This window comes from Lemur catta, chromosome 23, assembly GCF_020740605.2.
Source record: "Lemur catta isolate mLemCat1 chromosome 23, mLemCat1.pri, whole genome shotgun sequence".
Lineage (NCBI taxonomy): Eukaryota > Metazoa > Chordata > Mammalia > Primates > Lemuridae > Lemur > Lemur catta.
This window is the reverse complement of record NC_059150.1, coordinates 3,807,660-3,830,377: the sequence shown is the minus strand read 5'-3', so window position 1 is coordinate 3,830,377 and position 22,718 is coordinate 3,807,660. Positions and strand designations below refer to the sequence as shown.

Sequence of the window (22,718 nt, the reverse complement as noted above, 5' to 3'; positions counted from 1 at the left end):
CGACCCCAGAGACAGGCAGGAGCTCACGAGGCCATTAGCGATCATGCATGTGGTATGTGGTCCAGTCCTAAGGTGTGTGGGGACTGTCCCACCCTCTCTTCTGGTTTCCGCCTTCTCCTCCTGGTTTTTCCCTTCTCCACATCCCCCCACTGCCTTCTCCCCACCTCCCTGCGGTGCGGAGTGTGGAGGGGAGGAGGGGGCAGAGGACGGAGCAGGGAAGCCTTGGCCACTCTGCCCGAGGGGTGCCTCCAGCCTCTGCCTTCCAGATCACAGTGTGGCGCCAGCGCCCCCACCCTGGCGGGGTGGCCCCAGGGGCTCCGGCAGGCAGAGAAGGATGGGGATGGCGGGGAGAAGGGAGTGGGGGACAGGATAAATCCTACTGCACAGAGGTGGTGGGTGTGGGGCAGGTAAGGGGTGGGGGGGCAACGAGGAGCTGGGACTCTGAATCTGCAGCAGCTCAGCACCACGGGAAACTAGAGGTGGAGACCGAAGTCTGGGACACTGGGACACTGGGACACTGGAGGCTCAGCGGGGAGGGGCTGCTCCAGGGAAAGCCAATAGCGTACCAGCTGCAGGTCACCTGGTTCAGCCAGAGCCCAGGGCCCGGCTCACAAGGCCCAGCGCTGGCCCCAGGTCAGGGGACGGACAGGCAGAACACACCCAGCCTCAGGCTCGACCTCTTGTCTTTATTCCCCGACTCTGCCCTTTCACAGCACAGGGGCCTGTGGAGGCTGCTCTTCCAGGGAGGCCAGGGCAGGGCTGGGGCCCCTTCTGCTCCAGCACAGCACAGCGACCAGCACCGACTCGGGGCAGCCCGCCCCCCAGCGCGCTGTCCAGACAGTCGTAGAGGAAGATACTCTGCTCCTGGGGTAGACACGGGGTAAGGAGCCTCACTCTGAGGCTCTGTCCTCACCCGAGGAGAAGGGCTCCCTGTGCCTCCTACCCCTAGGGCTCCGCAGCGGTCCACAGCGCCACCTGGTGGCTGCTCAGTGGCACTGCCTAGAAGCCGGGGCAGAAGCTTCTCTCTCCATCCCTTCCCGCAGCACAGCCCTTGGTGGCCTCTCACCAGCGCTGGTGTCATGAGGCCACAGGCCTGTGACTGCTGCAGGGCCACGTTAAAGATGTCCACAGTGCACTCAGACCCCAGCTGCTGCAGCAGCTGCTCCATGGCCAGGGAGGTGCCCAGCTGGGCAGCGTCCTTGGGGCAACTGACCTGGAGTTGGATGGGATACCTGGCGGGGGGGGAGTATCCAGGGATGTGGGGAAGCCCAACCTGGGCCCAGGGACTTGGAAGGGACACTGGGTGCTTGGTCAGACAGCCAGCCTGGGCCCAGGCAGGAAGGGAGCAAATTCCTACCATATCCCTGAGGACAGGGCAGGGTGCAGAGAAGACAGGGGCATTGGGAGACCCATAACCTTTTGACCCATAACCCAAGAAGGGCTCAGTGAGATGTGAGGCCCTGCCAGAGAGGCAAGGAGGGGCTTCTGGGGCCCGTCCCCCCCAGATCTCTGTCCAGCAGCACCTGTAGTGGCTGAGCAGTGTGCCTGGCTTCTTGTTCCTGCCCTGGGAGCAGCACTGGCCCACCGCAGCCAGGAAGGACAGCAGGGTGGCGGTGGGAAGCTCATGCCCAGGCTCCCAGTATGGAAACTGCAATCGCTGCACCTGCCTCTCCTTCCCGCTCTCCCCCGGGAGCAAAGACATGGTCAGCACTGGTGCCAGGAAGGGCAGAGGGAAGCCCCCGCAACCCACCGCCCCATGCCCTGCCGCCCTAACACCTACATGTGGTGACCCTGAAGAGAGTACAGGACCACCCTGCTGTATGGGTCTCAGCCATCCAGTGCACTGTCACTGTGTCTGTGACAAAGGGCTGTATCTCCGTTGGCCAGAACTCCTGTGGCTGGGATGGAATCATGGCTGTTCAGGCAGCTTCCTGAGGTTTCTGCCCCTGCCCTGGTCACAGACACCACCACCAACTACCCCCCGGCCCCTGTCCCAACTCCTGAGCCTCCCCTCCTCTGTCCCTCTGCTCCCTCACCTTCTCCAGGGCATTGGGTGGGCACAGGGAGACCAGCAGGTGAGCCCCATACTGCCACGCCAGCTCCCAGAGCCCCTCTGGCCCTGCGGGCCCGTCAACACCACGTGATCATGGCCAGAAAGCCCGCCCTGCAGACCACAGCTCATTAGCTCCCAGGGACTCAGGGTGTCCCCCACCAAGCCCACAGCTCTAGGAGCCCCCAGCAGCCTCAGGCCCTGCCCAGAAAGCACAGATGCCCAGAGAGGGCAAGCAACAAGGCGGCAAGACCAGCATCATCTCACAGGGAAGAGCCAGGCTGCTGGCATGTCATCAGGGGGGCTCTCCTCCACGGGAGACAACTGCCCTTGAGAACGATCATCTGAGGGAAGATGGTGAGGGTGAGGCTGCCAGAGGTCCCTGGCCCAGCTTGCACCCCCACTCCCGCCCCTCTCTACGTGGTCCCCGGTGAGACTCACAGGAAACCGTGCTGTCCTGCTTGTAGCCAGGAGGGGGCGTTGAGGAGCCAGCCTCGTCCTTGATGGCCTGCAGCCGGAGCTGGGAAGGAGATGGCATCCTGAGGCCGGACAGAGCCCACCGGAGTGGCCCTGGGCAGGGGAAGGCTGCCCTTGGTTGTCACCTGCCCCCTTGGCGTACCTCGTACTCCTTCAAGAAGCCAGCGCTGGCATTGGCTGCCCTCCTGCACACGCCTCCGCGAAGTTCATCACGGAGATGGGCCGGGACCTGGGCGGGGCGGAGGGGACAGGCACTGAGGGCACCCCAGTGCCAGTCTGCTGGCTCTGCCACGGACAGGAGTCAGGGAGCCAGTGGGTGGGAAGGCGCGGGGAGCCAGTGTCCCACCCCGACAAGGGCCCAAGGGGAGCTGCCACCTACTCGGAGATGTCAGGGGCTGGAACAGGTGAAGGAAGGTGTGGCTGGAGACCCCCCGTCCGACCACGGCAGTCAGGTTGGTGCCACCTAGGAGGTCTGTGAGCACGAGCTGGAGCCAGGCGGCCCCCTCGGAGCCATGCCGGGGTGCGTGCAGGGCACTGGTGCCCAGGGTGTGCAGCCCCAGGTGATGCGGAGACAGGGGCTGGAGGCAGGATGGAGAGAAGGCCCTGGGGCAGGATGCTGGCCCTGACCCCGGCACCAGGGAGCCCAGAAGCCACTCCCACCACTCCCCCGATTGGCTGCCCTCTGGGGGCCTTGCCCAGGTGCCTGCCTTACCTGTCCACTGGTGGAGACTGGTCTTGGTCTGGAGGCTGCCAGCCTAGGTGATGACTTCCAAAGCATACTCAGTACCTGGCAAGAGGTTGCCAAAATCGTAGGACAGGGTGTCCGGAGGCACGGAGGCATTGCGTGCCAGGGTCTGGGATTTCCCGGGTGGCAGAGGAGGAGTCGGTAGCCGTCCTGCTCCCCGGGGGCTTCACTCCACGAGGCCTCCAGGCTGGGTGGGCTCCCAGGGCTATGGAGCTGCACCGTGGACAGGTGAGGGGACTTCGGCACAGGCAAGGAAAGCGCCGAGGTCAGGGCCAAAGGGGCCAGCCCTGCCTGTGGTGCTTCTAATGGGTCCCTGTGCCTGACGCGGGCCGCAGAGAACTTGCCCCCTTTGACTACCTTGCCCCATGCCAGCCCTCTGGGTCGGCCCCCTCCCACTCAGCCTGCAGACCCCATACCCGTGCGGGCAGTGAGGGTGACGGTGACATTCTGCCCACAGGGCCGCAGGGCAGTCACTTCCAGCTGATAGCGACTCCCTGGCACCAGGCCCTGGAACTCGAGGCTGGATGCGTGGGTGAGGGCCTGCAGCTGCTGGCCCTCGGGGGGGGGCCAAGAGGGCTCAGACGCGCGAGGCGGAGGGCGTGGGGGACCCCAGCTCGCTCCGGGGCTGCCCAGCTCACAAAGAGGCTCGTGGGACTCCCCTGGCTGCTGACGTTCACTTTGGGGGGTGGGCCTGGGGGAAAAGGGGTTCCTTCAGAATCTCCCAGCATGCCTCTGCCCTAAGGGCAGAGCAGAGGCAGGGTCTGTGTGGAGAAGTTGGTCCTGCACCCCCCACGCCCCAGCCTACCTCCGCGCTCCCCGGCCGGCTCCGCTCCTGGGAGTGGCAGGGGTCTTCCCGCAGGAAGCCAGGGAGGAGAGGGGGAAGGGACAAGCAGAGGGCTCTGAGGTCCAGGCCTCTGGGAAAGCCAGTGGGGGACAGGGCCAGGATCCCAGGGGAGGCTGTCCCTTGTCAACACCCCCGCACAGCCAAGGGACATCTCCCAGAGGCATGCCCAAGGTGCAGGAGGCAGCCCGGGCAGCCTGGAGCAAGCCGTTCTGGCTGTGCGCTGGCTGCGGGTGGGAAGGGAGCGGCTGCCCTGCCCTTCTCGCCTAATGCAGACCAGCTGTGGGCCCCGCAGGGCAGCCCGGCCATGCCCAGGTGAGCAGGGACCCCACTCGTCCAGCCTGCCCCCCGTGCCCCCCTTACCTCGGCCAGGACAGCCCCGGAGCCAGAGGAGGGCAGCGAGCAGGAGCGGGGGCCTCATCCTGACGTCTGCAGAGGAAAGCGGGGAGGCAGCAGGGGACGAGCCAGCCCCCCTGCCCCGCTGGCTGGGCGAAGGGCAGGAAGGGCAGCGTTTCAAGCCAGCTGGGCTGCAACAGGCAGCAGAGAGCAAGGGGCTGCCCCTCAACCCCAGACCCCGGCCCCTTGGCGAGGCTTGTGAGGGCGACTGGCAGGTGGAGGCTGGCTCTGGCCGGAAGGTGGAAGGGACTATAAGTCTTGGCTGCAGACAGGCCCACCTCTTTCCTCTGCCTCCCCCGCCCCGCCCCACCTCCCCAGGTTGGCTCTTGGGGAGGAAACTGTCCTGTGCTCTCGGGAAGACTCTCGGGAAGCCCGAGGGGAGAGATGGCCTTGCAGAAGGACACACACAGCAGGGGCAGCCGGGCTCCCCACTCCCCGACCTCGGAGAGGGGCGTGGCGTCTACTGACTCCATCCACATGTGCGAGATAGGGTGTTCCTGCTACCGTGTATGTGCTGTGCCCTTGGCACCGTGTGGATGTGTGTGCCCGTGTCCTGAGTGGATAGACCAGCTGAGTGTGCGTCCCTGTTTGTGTATCCATGTGGCACCATGCTCTTGTGGACAGAGGCACAGATGCACATCATCTGGGCCCTAAGTCACAGTGACTGTAGATCTAGAGCCCACCTGGTCCTTAGGACTCAGCTGGTCCCCCCATCCAGAGAGGGGAGGAGCCCAGCCCAAGGCCCCACACGTGTGAGGAGAAAAGCTGGACTTGAGCCTGGGACTTCAGACTCCACAGAGCAGAGAACGCAAACCCTGCTGCTAACTCTCTACATTGGGGTCCTCTGAGCTTAGAACCCACCGAGGGAGTGAGTCAAGTCCCTAGAATCTCTGCCCGCCTTCCCCACGCCTCTCCCTAGCTCAGCAGCGCCCACCCTGGTTCTCCCGCCTGGCTGCAGGCACTGCAGAGGCCCAGGCAAGCCCACCCTGAGGCCTGGCCTCAAAGACCTTGAACTTGAGGCTTTTCTGTACCCCAGCCTAGAGCCAGCTAGTCACCTTGAGCTGCTCACCCAAGTGCTCCCACCCCAAGACAGCCGAGGGCGGGAAGGGAGGGAGAGCGGAAGAAATGCTTTGGGCCCTGGGAGGGAAGCCCTGGACTCAGAGCAAGCTCAGGAAGTGCGGAGCGGGGAGTGTGCCGAAAACAGACAGGTGTAAAAAGTTTGAACACCGGGCAGCTTCGGTGGGAGCCAGACTCTCCTGGGCCTGCGGCAGAGACCAGCTCCGCCAGAGCCAGGGGCTGCCCGTCCCTCCCCCACTCCACCCAGCCCCAAACCTCAGAGCCACCCACCCGGCCCTGGAAGGGGGCCTGGAAACTCAGCACTGCAGACTCATCAGATTTTCCAGCCCGTGTGTATGCGTGTGTGTGTGTGTGTGTGTGTGTGTGTGTGTGTGTGTGTGTGTGTGTGTGTACACGCACACGTGTGCTCTTTTGTTGGGGGCAGGGGTGGCAACTAGGGAAACTGCTGTGAAAGGGAAGAGGGTCCCAGGCACCAGTCTGGCCAAGGGGTGGCGGAAACATCCTGCCCCCATCCCTGCTCACCTGGGGACTCCTCACTCTGTTCCTTCTGGCAGTCTCCATGAGCAGCCGCAGGAGGCAGAGGTGGGCAGGGGTGGGGGAAGTGCCCTAATTCGGAATCTAAGCAGAGGACACGCAGCAGGACGTGAGTTTAGGAAAAAGGGGGGTCTCAGAGCCTGCCCAAGAGTCCTCCCAGAAGACAGGCCTCTCCGGGCAGCACAGACTGCACGGCTGGTCCCCCCGACAGAGCCTTGAGGAGGCCCCTGGCCAAGGCACAGCCGCCAGCTCCCCACCGCCAGCCTTGGGGACGGGAGAGGGGCTCTGGAGAGGGTGCAGGAAGGTTCTGACAAACAAGCAGCAGCCTCCCCAGCCCAAGCCTCTCCATTCAGCAAAAATAGTACCACAAGGGCTGTATCTCCTCCCCAGTAACCACCCCCACAGACAAACCCACATCCTCTCCCTGGAGAACCCCTGGGGTCCTCCCGAGGTCTCAAAGCACCTTACTGATTTCTTCTGGAGAGAGCCAGCGGGAGGCAGGGGAGGGCAGGGGCAGGTCCAGGCGTCCTGGCTCCCAGGTGTGAACTGGCCGGGTCTCTCCCTACAGCTGTCCAGGCAGCTCCCTCCCGGCCCCTCCCCAGCCCTCCCCCAGCCTGAAGCCAGGCCTTGGGCACCCCCCACGCAGGAGGGAGATAATCACCGGGCAGGAGAGGGGCAGGGTGGCTCCGGACAGCCAAGCCACCCACTCTCCTGCTTCCTACCCTCTGGGGAAGGCGGCCAGGGCTGGGGAGGCCTAGGTCCCACGGACCAGGTGATGAGACCAGGGCAGGGGCTGGTGTGTGCACACGTGGGCTGCCAGGGTGCACACACCTGTCCGGATGGAGGCAGGAGGGGGTGTTCAGGGACAACACGCAGGAGAATGGAGACAGGAGGGCCCCTGGGAATAAAAAGCCACCTTGTGAAACCGATATCTATTTTGCTGGCTCTGGGCTCAGGAGAGAGGGAGGGACTCTCTCCTCCCCTGAAGTCCCCCTACCAGAGTCCTGAGTTCTGGTGACGGCACGCTGGTCCTGCGCCCCCAGTCTGGGCAGGCCTGGATCCGGGTCCTCTTAGCCAGGGGCGAGAGATGGGACAGTCCCTCTCACCAGCAGCCACCCCAAAGGCAGCAGGAGGGCACCTGGGTCCTGGGTGGCCTGGCACAGGGGTGTGGCCTTGGGACGGGGTGCCGTCCTGGGAGAAGTCCAAGGTCACACTGGCTGTCCCAGACCTGTTCCCACGCCCGTAACAGCACTTCTCTGCCCCACTCACTGTGTCTCCGCCCGTGTCTCCCTGCCCCCTCCTGGACAAAGCTTCCCAGATCCCCGTTCTCTGTGTCTATGTCTCCCCCACACAAGGAGGGACAAGCCTGGGCCGGTGACGTTGGGGCAGAACAAGCTGGCTGGGCTGGCCTAGGATTTAGGGGGCAGCGAGGACTCAGGAGCATCCACCTAGGATCCCCGGGCTTCTGCAGAGAGGATCCGAGGACGGCGGCCAGGGAGGGCAGCGGACTGTGCAGGGCCCAGGAGTCCCGGTCCCCAGCTGCTGACCCTCTCCCCAAGATCCTCCCCCTGGAGTTTTTTAGGGCGGCAGCCTTTGCCTCTGGGGGCCAATGGCAGCCTGGCTAGGAGCCCCCTGCTTCCCAGGGGCTGCAGGGAACAAGCACTTCTGGGAAGTCCACATATAATCCCCCTCCTCTCCCCAGGGGCTTCTGACACCAGGGACACGGAGCCGTGGCCCACAGCCCTGGAATTGGGAATCACCAGAGGAGGGAAACAAGAGTCAGGGCACGTGTGGCCAGGGCTCAGGAGGGCAAGGGTGCCGGGCACAGCCTCAGATGGGACAGGATGCCATCATCACCCTGCTCAGGATGCCCCTCTCTGCCCTCTCCAGGGTGGGCTGTGCCCCAGCTGGGCTGCCGGGAGCCTCTGGGAACCTCCCCAGCTGGGGTGGGACTGCCCGGAGCCTGGCTCCAGGGAGAAAGTGAGCAGTGAGGAGGAAGAGACTCCTGGCCAGGCCCACTCCCCCAGCCGGCTCCCTCAGCCTCCCGCTCCTTCCACTGGCCTGGCCACTCCTGAGCTCCGCTGTGAGCAAAGCGCCTCTCAGGCCTGGCCCATGTGACAAGGGAGGCACTGTCATCATCGCCTGGGAGGGAGGAAGCTCTGGGAGGCACCGTCACTTGCCCGTGGTCACAGCTAACAGGCCACAGTTTGGACCCATTACACACAGATCTTCCTGACTTCCAACTCTTACCCCCCTCTCTCCGGAGCCCAGGGTGGCTGGAACCCAAATCCCAGCTCGGGAAGACACAACAGCAACTGGTGCGATGGAAGTTTGAGAGCTGCCTGGGATAGGGCTGTGGAAGGTGTTAGCGAAGGTTCTGGAGGGGAGAAGTCACTCCCAGGAGCCTCCCAGCAGCCCAGACGGGGCAAAGCCCCCTCCAGAGAGGGCAGAGAGCAGTGGGCCAGCCCCCAAGGCCAGGCTGGGAGGGGGCTGGTGCAGGGCTGCGACTGCATCTTGTCCCGCCTGGGGCTTGCAGTGGGCGCCCACACCCTTCCTGTACCCTGCCACACACCTCGTGGACATCCGGGTATTTCTAAGCAAAAGGGGGAGACAGACCGGGCAGGCGGCAAGAGGTGACTGTCCCCTCCACCCCAAACCCACCTAAAGGGAACCAGGGGGTCCTCCGGGTCATGCCAGGTGCCCAACCATCAGCCCCAACCCGCCCACCAGCTACCTTCCCTGTCTCCCAGCTCCCAGCCTCCTTGCTCCCTGCCCAGGAGCTCAGCGTCCCACTGTGGAACCACTGCCGCGCCCAGCCTGAGGGGCAGGGGGTGCTCACAGCCAGGGGGCACAGACCCTGGAAACCTGGGGCCACCGGGCAGACCAGGCTGGGGAGGGCTTGGCCCGCTTCCTCCTCCCCACCCCTGTGGTATCCTAGCTTCCTGTTCTTGATAACAACCTACAGCCTGGCCCAGAGGCGGTGGCCTTCTTTCCAATCCCCCCAGGGCCCCAACTGGTGTTGGGGGTGAGGCAGGGGCCGGCCTCGGGTCACTGCCCACAAGCATGTCCGGGATCCCCAGGCTCCTGCTCCCCTCCATCCTGGGCACCAGAGCCAAACACTTGCCCAGCTCCTCAGGGAAACCCACCCCCTCCCCAGAGGGGCACAGGCCAGAGGGAAGAGGGAGCCAGGACCGGCCGGCCATGGAGGGGCTCAGAAAGGAGCCGGTCCCTGTGCCCACTGCCAGGTGCAAGGGCAGCTGCTGGAGCCTCCTGTGCCCCAAAGGGGCATCCCTGCCTTCACCTCAACCCTCCTCCCCCCTGGGCCAGCAGAGGGCCAGCCCCCCACCACCACCCCCTCTGCGTGCCTACCCCCTGTGCCTATTGTACATCATTCTCTTTTGCTGTCATCGTTTGACAGCTGAATCAGGGAAGTGGGAGGAAGAAAGAAGACACGGCTTGTGTGTGTTGGGGGCCGGGCAGGGAAAGGAGGGGTGTTTGGAATGTTACAAGGTAGAAGGAGAGGTGTGGGGAGCATGAACCGGCTGGGCGGCTGGCCAGCAAGGGGCCTGCCGAGGCCAGGCAGGGGCGGGGGACAGCAGAGTCTCGGACTTGGGGGCCACTCCCCAGCCCCCAGGTATTCAGGCACCCCAGCAGCGAAGAGGACACGGGAGTCCCCTGGTGTGAGGGCCAGAGACTGTCCACCGTCTGTAAGTCTCCTGAGTCCATGTTCTGGGAGGAGGTCTAGAGGTGGCTGGGGACCCGGGGGAGCCCCCAGGCCTCGCACAAGCTGTCTCTGCGATCCGCTTCCCGGCTGGCTGCGAGGGCCAGAGGCAGCGGGAGCCGGGGCGTGGCCCCGGGCCTCTCCTGCTCCTGGTAGAGCATGGACTCTTGCCGCCTCCTCTCCCCACCCGAGTCTGCGTCACATCTGCTCTGGGAAGATTCGACCTGTACTTGGCCATGAATTCCCCAGGCTTGAAGCTGCAGGGGCTCCCAGGGAGAAGGCTCTGGAACAGAAGCAAAGAAATGGAAATTAGTGTCTGGCCAAGGTCCGGCTGAGCAAGGGAGCCTGAGGTTGGCTGTGGGACATGATGGGGCCGGGGGTCAGCTGAGCACTGCCCCGCATGGGCAGAGACTGGACGTGACGAGGACCCAGAGACACGCAGCAGCAGAGAGGAGAGTTTGGAAGTGGGGAACCCGGGTGGTCAGCGAAGGCCCCGCCCCTCGCCCACTCCCAGGTCACAGGGCCTTGGGCCCCGAGGGGCACAGGCAGGAGGCATCCGACCCCTGGCGGCGGCAGCAGACACAGGAGGGCAGCCTGCAGCTGGGGTGTGCGTGGGTGGCAGTGAGGAGGGGCGGAGGGAGGAAACTGGCTTCCTGAAGCCTTCTCAGCCCTCAAAGACAGACCGACAGACAGACAGACAGCTGGCAAGAGGCAGCCGGGGCGCCACACCTGCTTCAGTAAGTACCTGGAGGGGGGGCAGGAGTCCCTTGGCCCCGGGATGGTGCGAACTTCAGGGGAACGGGAGGGCATCTCCGAGGAGGGTGTGCGAGAGGGCGAGTTGGGTGCCACAGTGCCTGGCTGGGGAATGGGTGCTGACAGACCTGATGTCCCCGAGCCCAGGACAGGGAAGCCACAGGGAGCTGCACGGAGAGCAGAGAGAGGCTACCGGGCCCCCTCCTGCTGCAGAAGAGTCGCTACCACCCACACCTGCACCAGGCCCACTGTCCCCTCACCTCTTCCTGTGGGCTTGGTCACTCCGACACCCCCACCGCCCCAGCCACTGTGACCCTAGCTCTGGGAGATGGGAACTGCCTCCCCAGAGGAGATGGTCCCCCTACCTCCATGCCCCCCTCGTGCCCCAGCTGTCGCCTCACCATGCACTGTCGCTCAAGGGCTTGGTGAGGCCATTTCCTGTGACGGTTACAGAGGCGGGAGACGGGGGGATGGGCAGGAGGAGGAAGGAAACACCCCCAGCCTACCTCCCTGGACAGAGACCCCAGAAGCCAGAAATGAACTTGGGAGCGGAACTGCCAACAGCCAGGGGAGGACCCTGCCAGGGGCCAGCAGGCCGGCACGTCGGGGTCCCCAGCTAGACCCAGCCCTGCTGGATGCCCCCAATTCCTCCTTTGGGAGAAGGCCCACTGGTCAGCTCATGAGCTTCCTCCTCTAGCGAACACACATTTTATATTTCCTCCCTCGTCTCTGCGCCCTCGGACCCCAGCTCAGAGCCCCGTGCACTTCGGTCCCTTGCCTCTCCCCCGTCCTCTTCCTCCTGTTTTCCCGTCTCCATCCAGTCTCTCCCCTGCATCTTGCCCTTACTCTAACCCCAGGCTGCCCGCCCTCCTGGGTCCCACCAAAGAGATCCTGTGCTTCCCACAGTGACAACGAGGCTACTCCGTGGGGAACAGAAGACACCCCAAGTAAAAGCAGAGCAGAAAGCTGCCTGGCAGGCAGGCCAGAGGTCAGCAGTGCAGGGCCCTGTCTTCCAGGCAGCGCTCATGGCTGAGTGAGCCTCCCCGCGGCCCAGCACCCCACCCCAGCATGGTCCAGGCCGGTGGGGGGCACTCCGGAGCACAGCTGCCGACTTTGTCTTTGGGGGCAGCCATGACCCAGCCTCCACCCGCCAAGGCGCCAGCCAAGAAGCACGTGCGGCTGCAGGAGAGGTGAGATCCTTCCCAGGGGAAGGGCCTTCCCAGCCCTGAGCCCCACTCGGCTACTCCCTTCCCTCCAGCTGCACCTCCAGCTCTGAGAGTCGAGCCCAGAGAGCCCTCAGTTGTTGACTCCAGACTGGAAAGGAAACCAGTAGTGCTCATTTGCATGTCCTATGCACGTCTGAGGTGCAGTTTCATGCCAGCCCTGAGCCCGCTTCCTAAATCCCAGCTTGGATTGCGCAGTCCCTGGGGCACGCCCAGCGGCCTTCCCGGGGCTGGAAGCAGGTCAGGGCCTCAGGGCCGGGAGTGGGAGGAGGTGGGCGCTGGAAGGAGCAACAGGGCTCACAGCAGCCCTGTTCAGGCCGACAAAGGGAGCAGAGGAGACCACAGGAGGGGTCTGAACCCATGAATTCGCTGGGCCTTTGAGTCAAGGGAAAGACAAGGAACGGCCTCCTCAGATGTGCCTTGTAACAATGACACTTGTGAGAAAAGCAACCACTGTTGGGTGCTCACCAGGCATCCCCGGTGCCTGTGCCTGCAGGCGGGGCTCCAATGTGGCTCTGATGCTGGACGTGCGGTCCCTGGGGGCCGTGGAGCCCATCTGCTCAGTGAACACGCCCCGGGAGGTCACCCTGCACTTCCTACGCACAGCTGGACACCCCCTCACCCGCTGGGCTCTGCAACACCAGCCACCCAGCCCCAAGCAGCTGGAGGAGGAATTCTTGGTAAGAACTCGGGGTCCCCTCCGAGTCACTCTGCCCCTCTGTACCAGAGGCAGCTGCTGGCCCCATTCTATCCTGGGCACCATGGGCTCCTTAGGAAAGAGAACTTCGGTGCCCAGGGGAGGGGGCCGTCCCCAGCCCTTCCCTTCTGCCCCCCACCCCATCCAGGCCTGCACACTCATGCCAAGAAGGAACGGCCAGGGCGCAGCTGCACTGGGAAAGGGTTCAAGGGGAAAAGAGCAGCCTGGGAAGGGTATCGACTGTTCACTCCTATCCTCCCCCCGCCAGAAGATCCCTTCAAACTTCGTCAGCCCTGAAGACCTGGATATCCCCGGCCACGCCTGCAAGGACCGATACAAGACCATCTTGCCAAGTAAGAACTGCAGGTGGGATGGAGGGAGGCGGGTACTGTCCCTGGGGGTGGAGAACTCCAGAAGGCAGGGTGCGTGGCCGGCCGGGAAAGGACCACCTGACCTGCAGCGTCTCCTTTCGGCGGAGAAATCCCATAGCGCGCCCGGCTGGGGAAGAAGGAGCAGTAGGCACAGCAACAGCATTTGCAGATGCTCGCTCGCTGTGGGCCAGGCGCAGCTTCACACCCTTCATATTAACTCGTTTCTCACAATGATCCCATGACGTTGACACTATGATATTATTATGCCCGTTTTATAAGTGAGCAAACTGAAGCACAAAGAAGTTGAATAACTTGTCCGAGGTCCCACAGCTAGTTGCACAAACCTTCTTCCTCATCTTCCTCCCCTGTGGGGCATGCCCAGCAAAGGCTTGCGTGGAAGAGACAGCATCGGGACGGAGGGCAATGAGACGGTCAGACAGAGGCCGGGCAGCAGCAGTAAGAGAGCAGTGACAGGCTGGGGCGGAAGACCCGGGCTGTAAGGGGATGGCCCTACGAGCTGACAAATCCAGGGCTGGCACCTTCCATTTCTGCGGTGGGCACAGGAACTCTCCCCTTTCTGACACTGTTGGAGCCCACATTCGTTGGTCACCTTTTGACCTCTGACCTCTGCTGATGTTGACTTCCTAGATCCCCAGAGCCGCGTCTGTCTTGGTCGGGCACAGAGCCAGGAGGATGGAGACTACATCAATGCCAACTACATCCGAGTGAGTGGCCTGGCTGCAGCGGGGAAGGCGGTGGGGGGGGGGGTGTGAAGGTGTCTTCCAGCCGCTGCTGGGGCTTCAGGCGCCTGGGTTTCCCCCCTTGCTTCACCTCACTGATGCCATAGCCCTGTCAAGCTGGGCTGGACACTGGGCAGTCCCCAGGACACCAACCTAGAAAACAGCAGCTCACAGTGGGTGGGGCTAAGATAGATACATAGATAGGTAGATACATAGATCAACAGATAAAAGGAAAGGGAAACAGCAGATGTTAAAAATATTTGAAGAGGCGGGGCGTGGTGGCACGTGCCTGTAGTCCCAGCTACTGGGGAGGAGGCTAAGGAGGGAGGATCTCTTGAGCCCAGGAGTTCAAGGTTACAGTGAGCTATGATCATGCCACTGCACTCCAGCCTGGGTGACACAGCAAGACCCTGTCTCTAAATAAAATAAAAATAAAAAAGTATATCTGAAGAGACCACTGAGTCTCCTTAACCTACCCTATCGCCGCATCCATTGTGACAGTCGAAACTTAGCAGGAAGTTAGCATGGTCGAGCCCAATCTCTAGCTTCTCGAGGGTTAATCACTCCTGAACTCTGCAGGGCCTATGCCAGCACTAACGGGACCTCCCCACCCGCTCCCCTCCCCTGCCCCCCTTACCTTACCTTCACCTCAAGTAGCCCCTCCTTTGTGGGGACGTCTGATTGATGTCACACTATGGGAAGCTCAAGGCACAGTGGGCTGGTGCTCCACCCCAGCTGCTCACCGCCATCGGCCCCACGCAGACGTAAAAGCAGCTCTCTGACGGCTCACAGTGGGCAGAACAGCAGTCAGGGTGGAGAGGAGAGAGAAGCTGCTAGCTAGGGAAGCAGGGAAACACGAGCTTCCATCCTCCCCTGTGCCGGCCCAGACCAGGGGAACGGGTCTGGATTTCACCTCCGTCTTGAGGAGCAGGCAGCTGAGGATCCTGGAGGGGAGAGAGACGGGTTACAGAGAGGGTGCTACATTTCGCTACTAAATGGATAACACATGCAAAAGGGAAACATCATTCTCAACAAATATTATACACTGTTTTTGTATTTTGTGCTAGAAGAAAGCAGCAGGGGAGGAAGAGAACAAATATTTATAGAGCACTCGCTATATGCTAGACTCTCAATATATCCTGTTGAATTTAATCCACACTATTATACATTTCTACAAGACAGATATTATTATGCCCAATTTACAGATGAGAAAACTGAGGCTTACAGAAGCATGGGAACTAGCTTACAGTGGCACAGCTAGGAAACAGCAGAATAGGGATCTGATCCTCACTCCAGGACCTGTATCCTTCCCACCATGTGGCTTCCGGATGTGTGTGTTCGTGCACATGTGCGTCTGCGTGTGTGTTCACTGCCCTCAGCCTGACCCAGCACCTGCAGAGTCTGGGGTCTCCCCAGAGGTCTAATTCCACCGCCTCCCACCCTTCTCCTGTGCTTCCGCCTCTCCAGGGCTATGACGGGCAGGAGAAGGTCTACATCGCAACCCAAGGCCCCATGCCCAACACGGTGTCGGACTTCTGGGAGATGGTGTGGCAGGAGGAAGTGTCCACCATTGTCATGCTCACCCAACTCCGAGAGGGCAAGGAGGTAGGAGGCAGAGCCACAGTCCTCGATGAACCTAGAGTGGGCTGCGCCATGTGCACACACACACACATGCCTGTGCAGGGCAGCTCAGAGGCGGTCCTGGGAGCCAGTCCCAGCTCATCCCTTTCATAAAGGTCCCTGAGATACACCTCAGGGAGGCTGTCCACAGCCAAAATGTGGGACAGGGTGAGCACTTTGTCTGCAGGTGTCAAGCCCAGGAGGGCCAGGCCCCAGTTGCTGCCCCCCCACAGTGGGGGTGGCCAATGGGGAGGTCATACCGCCCCCTCTCTGCTGCCCTGGCCCCTGCTCCCGATGACAGACCCTCCCCCTTCTAACTCCCAGCTCCCTCCCTCCTAGAAATGTGTCCACTATTGGCCCACAGAAGAGGAAACCTATGGACCCTTCCGGCTCCGCGTCCAGGACAGGAAAGAGCATCCGGAATACACTGTGCGGCAGCTCACCATCCAGGTACCGCCCCTGGGGCCGGGCCCGTCCGCAGGGAAGCTGGGCCACCCCAGCATCTCTGGAACTCTGGCCCGGCCTTCAGTGGGAGCCAAGGGTTTACTCGGGGAAACCTTAAACCCACGTCTAGAGACCATTTTAAGCCACAGAAGAAAGAGAAACTTGGGTACTGTCCTGAGGGAGCCTCCAGTCTAACAGGGCAGAGCCTGCAGAAACTGCAGCCGTCGTGCGGAATGGCCAAGGGAGGAGAGGAGGGGCCCAGGGGTCGTGCGGAAGGAATGAGTGGTTGGAACAGACGCATAGTAACCCATGCTGAAGCGCTTTAAAAATGCCTTCTGTGATTGTAGGGTGTTCTACATTTTTCAAAGCATTTCTCAATCAACTCATTCTCCACCAAGCATCCTGGGAAGTAAACCAATAAGATATCACTGTCCCCATTTTCTAGGTGAAGAAAATGAGGTCAAGGGCATTGTCCAAAGTCATGTGCTAGTTAGAGGCAGAGCTAGGACTTGAACTTGGATCTTTCCCCTCTCCCAGGACAATGCTCCTCCCCAGCATTTTGGAGGGGGAAGTGGTGGAGTATGATGAGCAGGAAGAGTCAATCTTGCCTGCTTCGAGTCAATGACTCCCCCGTAGGATATTTCCAGCCCCTGCCCTCCTCTGGCACCAAAGAAGAAGGTGGGCAGTGCCCCCCACCCCAGGCTGACTCTGATTCTCGTGTCTTGTCTCCACCCCAGCACCAGGAGGAGTGCCGGTCGGTAAAGCATGTCCTTTTCTCGGCCTGGCCTGACCACCAGACTCCGGAATCAGCCGGACCCCTGCTGCGCCTGGTGGCTGAGGTGGAGGACAGCCCAGAGGCGTCTTCCCACTCCAGGCCCATCGTGGTCCACTGCAGGTGCGCGACCCCACCCTCCACAGCACCCGGTGTGCTGTGCTCCCTCCCCCGCCACTGGGCCTCTCCTGGGAAGGGGTCTGAGCAGAAGAGCATCAGGCAGGCCTAGTTCTTACTTGGATAAGAACCTCAAGATCATTCCGCAAGTGCTCTTCTTACCTCCTTTGTGCAGAACCTGGACATCTGAGCTGGACACTCAGGCATAATCCAGAGAGCGGGTGGAATGTCAGGAAGCTCCCAGTCTGCTGGGGGAGACAGAAACACGATCCCTGCTGTTGGGGAACTCGTGTATTCATTCAACAAACATGTATTGAAAGCCTATGCTTGTCAGGCACGGTGTTAGATGCGAAGGAGACAGCTGTCACCAAAACAGTTTGCTTTCTTCCCTGACAGGTTTACAGCCTGATGGGAAAGACAGCAGATTAAACAATTAAATACAACATAGTGTGATGAGCACTATCATGGGGGGACTGTGGGGGAACATAGAACAAAGTCACCTCACGCAGACTTTGGCCAGAGAAAGTTTCCAAGAGAAAGGACACCTAAGCCAACCTAAGACCTGCAAGGTGAATTAGCCAAGTGAGGAGGGAAGAGGTGGGGCGTTCCAGGCAGAGGGAACAGCACATGCGAAGGCCCAGAGAAGAAGTTTTAAAATTGCTGCATTGCAGGGAGCAGAGTTAGAGGCTGGGCCTGGAGGTCATGTGTGGGATAATGACGAGAGATGAGTCTGGAAGGCAGATGAAGGCCAGATGAGGAGGGGCCTGGTAGGACTGGTGAAGACACTTGGATTTGCCATTTTGGAAGAATACTTTGGCTACAGAGCGAAAAGTAGATTGGGGTGGAGTAGGGGCTGGCGCAGGGGACCAGGCTTAAAACGAGGAGACCATTTGGGAGAGCACATCCTAAATAAAGCACAACGCAGGGGCAAAAGTACAGACAGACGGGACACCCGAACCCACCCACAGGTGGCACTGGGACATAAATGCTAGGAGGTCATTGGTGGCTTCTATTAGAAGAAGGGGAGGGTTGTGAAATAAAGAAAGAACAAGACAGAGCGGAGCACAGAGAAGAGGACCGTGGGAGGGACCAGAGGCGGGACACGGGCTGAGTGCTGGCAGCCGTGGGAGGGGGGTCCGGGCTGGGAAGGACGGCATGGTTAGATAACGGGGGCTCAGGAGGTCAGCAAGTGCACAAGTCGGGGACTGTCAGTTGGAAACCACTGTAGACCACTAAGCAGAAGAGAGATCATCAGAATGTCCCCAGGGACCGTAAGGTGGCCGGCCAGAGGCTTAGCATTAGGCGCCAGTTGTAACCTGCCGCCAGCAGGGACCCCCCCCCCCAGGGGGCTGGAAGCTGAAGCATTGCTGCCTTCCTCCATCCCCAGACCCTGTGCCCCGAAATAGAGCACTTTTAGGTCCCACTTCTTCCTCCGTAGTTTGTGGCCTAGCTCCCATGATCCCTGGTCCCCTGTGACCTCCCCGTCCCCTCCCTGGCTATACCCAGTGCAGGGATCGGCCGGACTGGCTGCTTCATCGCCACCCGAATTGGCTGCCAACAGCTGAAGGCCCGAGGGGAAGTGGACATTCTGGGCATCGTGTGCCAACTGCGGCTAGACAGGTGGGTCCATGGATGTAAACAAAACCAACAACAGTGACAGGTGGCATGGGTGCCTCTGGGCCTCAGAGCACTGCTAGGCACGTCGCCACGGTGCACTCACCCCTGTGAGAATGCGAGGGACCGTTTTGATTAAAGAGCTGTTTATTTTGCTAACACCAGGAAAGAATCTCTACCTGAAATTTTGGCTTGGAGGCCTGGAATTGAACATGCCACTCTATAGATCTACCCTGAGCCCTCAATCTTTTTTCCCCCAAATTCCCTGCGCAGACAAAAGTTGGCAATGTTTGTTGTAGGCAGCCACAAGCAGTGCACAGAAGCTCACTGGGTTTGGAGACAGGATCTGGGTTCAAATTCTGACATGTATCTCACTGAGCTGTAACTATATTTCTCTGGCCCCCATTTCCTTATCTAGAGAGAGATAACAGCTCCTGCCCAGATAACTGTTACAAGGAATGAATTAACTTATATGAAAGTGTTTGGGCTGGGTGCGGTGGCTCACGCCTGTAATCCTAGCACTGTGGGAGGCTGAGGTAGGAGAATCGCTTGAGCTCAGGAGTTCCAGACCAGCCTGAGCAAGAGGAGACCCCATCTCTATTAAAAATAGAAAGAAATTATATGGACAACTAAAAATATATATATAAAAAATTAGCCAGGCATGGTGGCGCATGCCTGTAGTCCCAGCTACTCGGGAGGCTGAGGCAGGAGGATCGCTTGAGCCCAGAAGTCTGAGGTTGCTGTGAGCTAGGCTGACGCCATGGCACTCTAGCCTGGGCAACAGAGTGAGATTCTGTCTCAAAAAGAAAAAAAAAAGAAAGAAAGAAAGAAAGAAAGTGCTTGGGAAACGGGCAATACCATACAAATGCACAGAATCATTACTTTTAAGATTAGTGGAAAGAGGAAACTTGAGGCTCAGGGATGTCCCTGGCCCAACCCGAGAGATCAGAGGTCTGGTTTTGCCCCAGGAGCTGAGGGGGTCACGCGCAGCCACGGGGCTCAGCCCCGAGTGAGGGCCAGAGGGCTTCCCTCGAAGGGGAGAGCTGAGGGGCAGCAGGAGGAGTAGGAAGTAGAAAGGATGAGTATGTGTGAAGAAGTTGGTATGTTCTTAGAGCAAGTCAGGACTTTCCCAATAGGACTAGGAGGATGTTTGCCCCGAGCCATTCGGCCAGTACCCTGAGCCCCCCTCACTCACCGTGTATCTCTCCGTGCAGGGGCGGGATGATCCAGACTGCAGAGCAGTACCAGTTCCTACACCACACTCTGGCGCTGTATGCAGCCCAGCTGCCCACGGAGCCCAGCCCCTGACCCCTGCCACCCTCCACCAGCCCAGGCGCCAGCCCCACCTCGGGCCTGGGAAGGGGGGTCCAGGGAGAGTGGGCTGTGTGATCCGGGCAACCCCTGGGTGGGCATGGGGAAGGAGTGCCTCCCTAGCGGTGCCCACAGTCACAGGAAGCTGCATCAGCAAGGACGAGGGGCCAGACTCCAGGTCTTCACCACTGGCCACTGCTCTGCTTCCTCTAGTGGCCCCAAATGGACCTTAGGGGGACCCCCCCATGTCTCTCTGAACTTAAAGATGGCACTTAGGACATGGAAAGAAAGCAGCCCAGGTATCCTGGTCTCCTCTAAGATGCTGTTTGTGGGCTTCAGTTTCCTCATCTATAGCACGGACATTAAGTGCTTTGCTGCCATGAGGGCAGGCAATCAGAGAAGTTCCTAGAAGCCATTCCAGCTGTCTCCCCTCCTGGGACTGGCAAGACAGTAATTCCAAGATCATCCTCCAACTGGGCCCAGCCCAAGCACAGGCCAGATGCAAGAGTGGGAAAAGTCCGGTCCTGAGCGCAAAGCCTCAACCTCCTAGCAGTGACTCCCTGGTCCCCCACCACACATCTGAGAGGACTGGACCCCTCCCCTATCAAAGAGAACAAGGGCTGAGATTACCTTTGTTTCCACCCATGTGTCCTGAGAGCAGGCCACAGAGGCAGCCAGGCCTGGCAGATGAAATCTCCTGGACTATTCAGAGGCCGAGAGGGCTGCCCCTGACTCCATAATCGCCAACCACTCTCGAGCTGCTCTCCAGGGAGGCCCAGCCTTCTCTGCTTTGCTTCCATGACCTCGAATGATACCTGAGCATGCTGGGAGCACCAAAGAAAGAGGAGAGAAGAGGAGACGAAGAGCACAGTCTGACTTTAGATAACCAAGCCCACCACCACCCTTCATGCCCCGCATTTGCAGAGTACACCTGGGGAGCTCGGCTGTCTCCAAAAGCAGTCTGGGTTGTAGCCACTCCATGCAGGCACGGCAGCGCAGCTGAACTGGGACCCCTCACCATGTGCTCCAGAGACCTAACCCCCTCATTCATCAACAGAATTTCCAGGATACCCCAGATCTATCTCAGGGCTGAACTATAACCCCAGGGTTCATCCCCCTTGAATCTGAGACGGGCTGCCCATTCTGAGATGGGGGTAAGATAAGGCACCATTTCGCCTGGCACCCCACCCCTGAGACCTGCCTCGGCTGATGCCAGTTCTCTGTGGAAACCCCCAAGGAGCCGAATCCTGGACAACAGCTGGGCCTCCTCGCTCCTGAAGAACATGCAGCGCCAAAGCTGAGGGGGGTTGCCTTCTGCTCAGCCTTACTGAGGAGCCCCTCCTGCTTCGTAGCCCTGGGGACGGACTCACCTGCACCTCCACCTGCCTGAGGCCCTGGGAGAGGCACAGCCGTCTGTGCCCGCGAAGCGAAGTGGAGGGCTCCCAAGTGCCTGATCCTGCCCCGAGCTCAGACCCAGTCTGGAGGGAAGAAACTGCCCACCCCCACAGGCCCCACTCCTTGGCACCGTCACCCCAACCCTGTTTCTGAGCTCAGAGGGTACAAGCTCTGCACAGGTAACCAAGTGGGAAAATAAAGACTTCTTGGATGACTAATTCATTCCTTCTCTCCACCTTCCTCTCAGGCCTCTGAGGCCTCTTTGCAGCAATAGAGAGTAAAAACTCCGTAGACGAGGAACAGGCTGCAAATCTGTACCTCTGGGATATGCGCTTTTCTAGAACTTCCAGGGACATCAGTCAAAGTGAAACTAAGGTCAATTTAGGAAGGGAGACAGAAGTGTATTGTCACAGTCCACTCAGGCCTCTATAACAAAATACAGTACCATAAACTGGGTGGCTTATCAACAACAGAAGTGGATTGCTCACAGTTCTGAAGGCCGGGAAGTCCAAGATCAAGGCCCCTGCAGGTTCACTGTCTGGTTAGGGCCTGCTTTCTGGCTCTTAGGCAGAGTCTTGTCTCCGTCCCTACATGGTAGAAAGGGTATGAGCCAGCGTTTTCTTTCTCTCTCTCCCTCTCCCCTCTGTATATAAGGCCACTAATCCCATTCATGAAGGCTCCGCCCTCATGACCTAATCACCTCCTGATACCATCGCCTTGGAGATTAGGATTTCAGCATACGAATTTTGGGTGGACACAAACATTCAGACCATAGCATGCACCTTAGAAACTAAAGAGGGACTTATATAAAGGACACAGCCTGGAAAGGCGGGTACTTAATAAACCAGAACATTCTGCTAGTCCAGGACCTTGTGATTCCTCCACTTTGGATACTGATTATTTGGGGCTGTTTAAGTCTTGGATAGATTTGACAGGTATGGTTGATAGTGATAGTTTATCCACCTTTTGACTACGTGTGAGCACACTTGAAAACCAATCCTAAGGAGCATCCAACACAGGCTGGGGCCTGCCCTGAAGGCTGGGACTTTTGGGGTGCAGCCAGCAGGGGTGATCGGCTCCTGCAAGGGGTGGAGGAAAGAGGGGGAGGGGAGCATCTCTGCAGGCCCTACACCGCCCACTATGGGTTCTCCCCTTGGAGAAAACTTTGCTTTTTACCACAACAGGACAACAAAGGTTCTTCGCCAGAAACCCCCCACCAGGGTTTTATCTGTCAGTATCATGGCGACACTAGTGAAAATCAGCACCAAGTTCGAGCATTTATCTCACTTTGGGCCAGGGGCTTCCCAAGCAGGTGGTCCAGGTAAACTGTGGTTAACTAAACAGGATGGAGTATTGAAACACCCAGTACGGTTGATACTGTCTGCTGGGCACCTTTCGAGCGGACGGGGCTCTGGACCCAAGGGTGCTCAGAGGCGCAGGTTCAGGAAACAAAGGCTCGGTTCGCCTCCCGTTCACAGAGCTCTCATCTCCCTGTCCTGGAAAGAGGGTGACCCACCCCCTTCCTCACCTGGAAATGTCCCTGCTTAACCGGGGCCCCACCCACCTCGAGCCCACCACTCTTTAACAAACGGGGTGCCAGTCGGGGCGAGGCAGCCAGGGACGAGGGAAAAATAAATTAGACCCTATTCCCCAAGCGCCCCTCGACGCCAGCTGTCAGTCAGCCCCCAGCCCTGGAGCCCGCGGGTTCCCCGCCCACCCCACCCGCGGGCGCCGGTGCGAGCAGGACACTAGGACACGGCCCGGCCGCGCTGGAGGGCGGTGGCGGCGCCGGAGGAGGAGGAGGAGGAGGAGGGGGAGGG

At 60.3% G+C, this 22,718-nt stretch overlaps 3 protein-coding genes across 15 annotated transcripts; 1 reads left to right on the top strand and 2 right to left on the bottom strand.

Annotated features, from left to right (window-relative positions):
• Positions 1-685: 685 nt before the first annotated feature.
• LOC123626952 (receptor-type tyrosine-protein phosphatase V-like) lies at positions 686-3,573 on the bottom strand. 7 transcript variants are annotated; one of them, XR_006731081.1, is made up of 8 exons: positions 3,240-3,573; positions 2,907-3,105; positions 2,670-2,756; positions 2,492-2,570; positions 2,318-2,394; positions 2,037-2,164; positions 1,067-1,898; positions 686-864 (listed from the first exon to the last, which is right to left on the bottom strand). XR_006731081.1 is itself a non-coding variant. In XM_045536235.1 (6 exons), the coding sequence occupies exons 1-4, from the start codon at positions 2,586-2,588 to the stop codon at positions 1,847-1,849; spliced, it is 354 nt and encodes a 117-aa protein (XP_045392191.1). In that variant the 5' UTR covers positions 2,589-2,650; the 3' UTR covers positions 686-864; positions 1,067-1,672; positions 1,781-1,846. The 7 variants fall into 7 exon arrangements, 6 of the variants coding, with proteins under 6 accessions (XP_045392191.1, XP_045392190.1, XP_045392193.1 ...); XM_045536235.1 differs by lacking the exons at positions 2,670-2,756; positions 2,907-3,105; positions 3,240-3,573 and having other exon boundaries at positions 1,067-1,672; positions 1,781-1,898; positions 2,492-2,650; XM_045536234.1 differs by lacking the exons at positions 2,670-2,756; positions 2,907-3,105; positions 3,240-3,573 and having other exon boundaries at positions 2,492-2,650.
• A 26-nt stretch (positions 3,574-3,599) lies between these two features.
• LOC123626953 (receptor-type tyrosine-protein phosphatase V-like) lies at positions 3,600-4,539 on the bottom strand. Its single transcript, XM_045536240.1, has 2 exons — positions 4,477-4,539; positions 3,600-3,963 (listed from the first exon to the last, which is right to left on the bottom strand). Exons 1-2 carry the CDS (start codon positions 4,532-4,534, stop codon positions 3,743-3,745), a joined length of 279 nt encoding a protein of 92 aa, XP_045392196.1. The 5' UTR covers positions 4,535-4,539; the 3' UTR covers positions 3,600-3,742.
• A 5,114-nt stretch (positions 4,540-9,653) lies between these two features.
• On the top strand, positions 9,654-21,116 carry PTPN7 (protein tyrosine phosphatase non-receptor type 7). Of its 7 annotated transcripts, none has more exons than XM_045536233.1 (10): positions 9,654-9,827; positions 11,615-11,784; positions 12,314-12,497; positions 12,783-12,867; positions 13,534-13,610; positions 15,093-15,230; positions 15,585-15,695; positions 16,427-16,584; positions 18,085-18,198; positions 19,407-19,590. In XM_045536233.1, the coding sequence occupies exons 1-10, from the start codon at positions 9,654-9,656 to the stop codon at positions 19,498-19,500; spliced, it is 1,305 nt and encodes a 434-aa protein (XP_045392189.1). In that variant the 3' UTR covers positions 19,501-19,590. The 7 variants fall into 7 exon arrangements, with proteins under 7 accessions (XP_045392189.1, XP_045392183.1, XP_045392188.1 ...); XM_045536227.1 differs by lacking the exon at positions 9,654-9,827 and adding an exon at positions 10,436-10,578 and having other exon boundaries at positions 11,611-11,784; positions 18,090-18,198; positions 19,407-21,116; XM_045536232.1 differs by lacking the exon at positions 9,654-9,827 and adding an exon at positions 10,436-10,578 and having other exon boundaries at positions 11,611-11,784; positions 19,407-21,116.
• The last annotated feature ends 1,602 nt before the right edge of the window (positions 21,117-22,718 follow it).

Excerpts from the sequence above, each read along its gene's own strand:
- LOC123626952 (XM_045536234.1), bottom strand. The coding sequence starts at position 2,588 with ATGCCATCTCCTTCCCAGCTCCGGCTGCAGGCCATCAAGGACGAGGCT. Across the intron at positions 2,395-2,491 it reads GCAGGACAGCACGGTTTCCT|ATGATCGTTCTCAAGGGCAG; the intron begins GTGAGTCTCACC and ends ATCTTCCCTCAG. Across the intron at positions 2,165-2,317 it reads CAGCAGCCTGGCTCTTCCCT|GGCGGGCTTTCTGGCCATGA; the intron begins GTGAGATGATGC and ends TGTGGTCTGCAG.
- LOC123626953 (XM_045536240.1), bottom strand. The coding sequence starts at position 4,534 with ATGAGGCCCCCGCTCCTGCTCGCTGCCCTCCTCTGGCTCCGGGGCTGT. Across the intron at positions 3,964-4,476 it reads CCGGGGCTGTCCTGGCCGAG|GCCCACCCCCCAAAGTGAAC; the intron begins GTAAGGGGGGCA and ends CTTTTCCCCCAG.
- PTPN7 (XM_045536227.1), top strand. The coding sequence starts at position 11,663 with ATGGTCCAGGCCGGTGGGGGGCACTCCGGAGCACAGCTGCCGACTTTG. Across the intron at positions 15,696-16,426 it reads TGCGGCAGCTCACCATCCAG|CACCAGGAGGAGTGCCGGTC; the intron begins GTACCGCCCCTG and ends TCTCCACCCCAG. Across the intron at positions 16,585-18,089 it reads CCCATCGTGGTCCACTGCAG|GGATCGGCCGGACTGGCTGC; the intron begins GTGCGCGACCCC and ends TACCCAGTGCAG.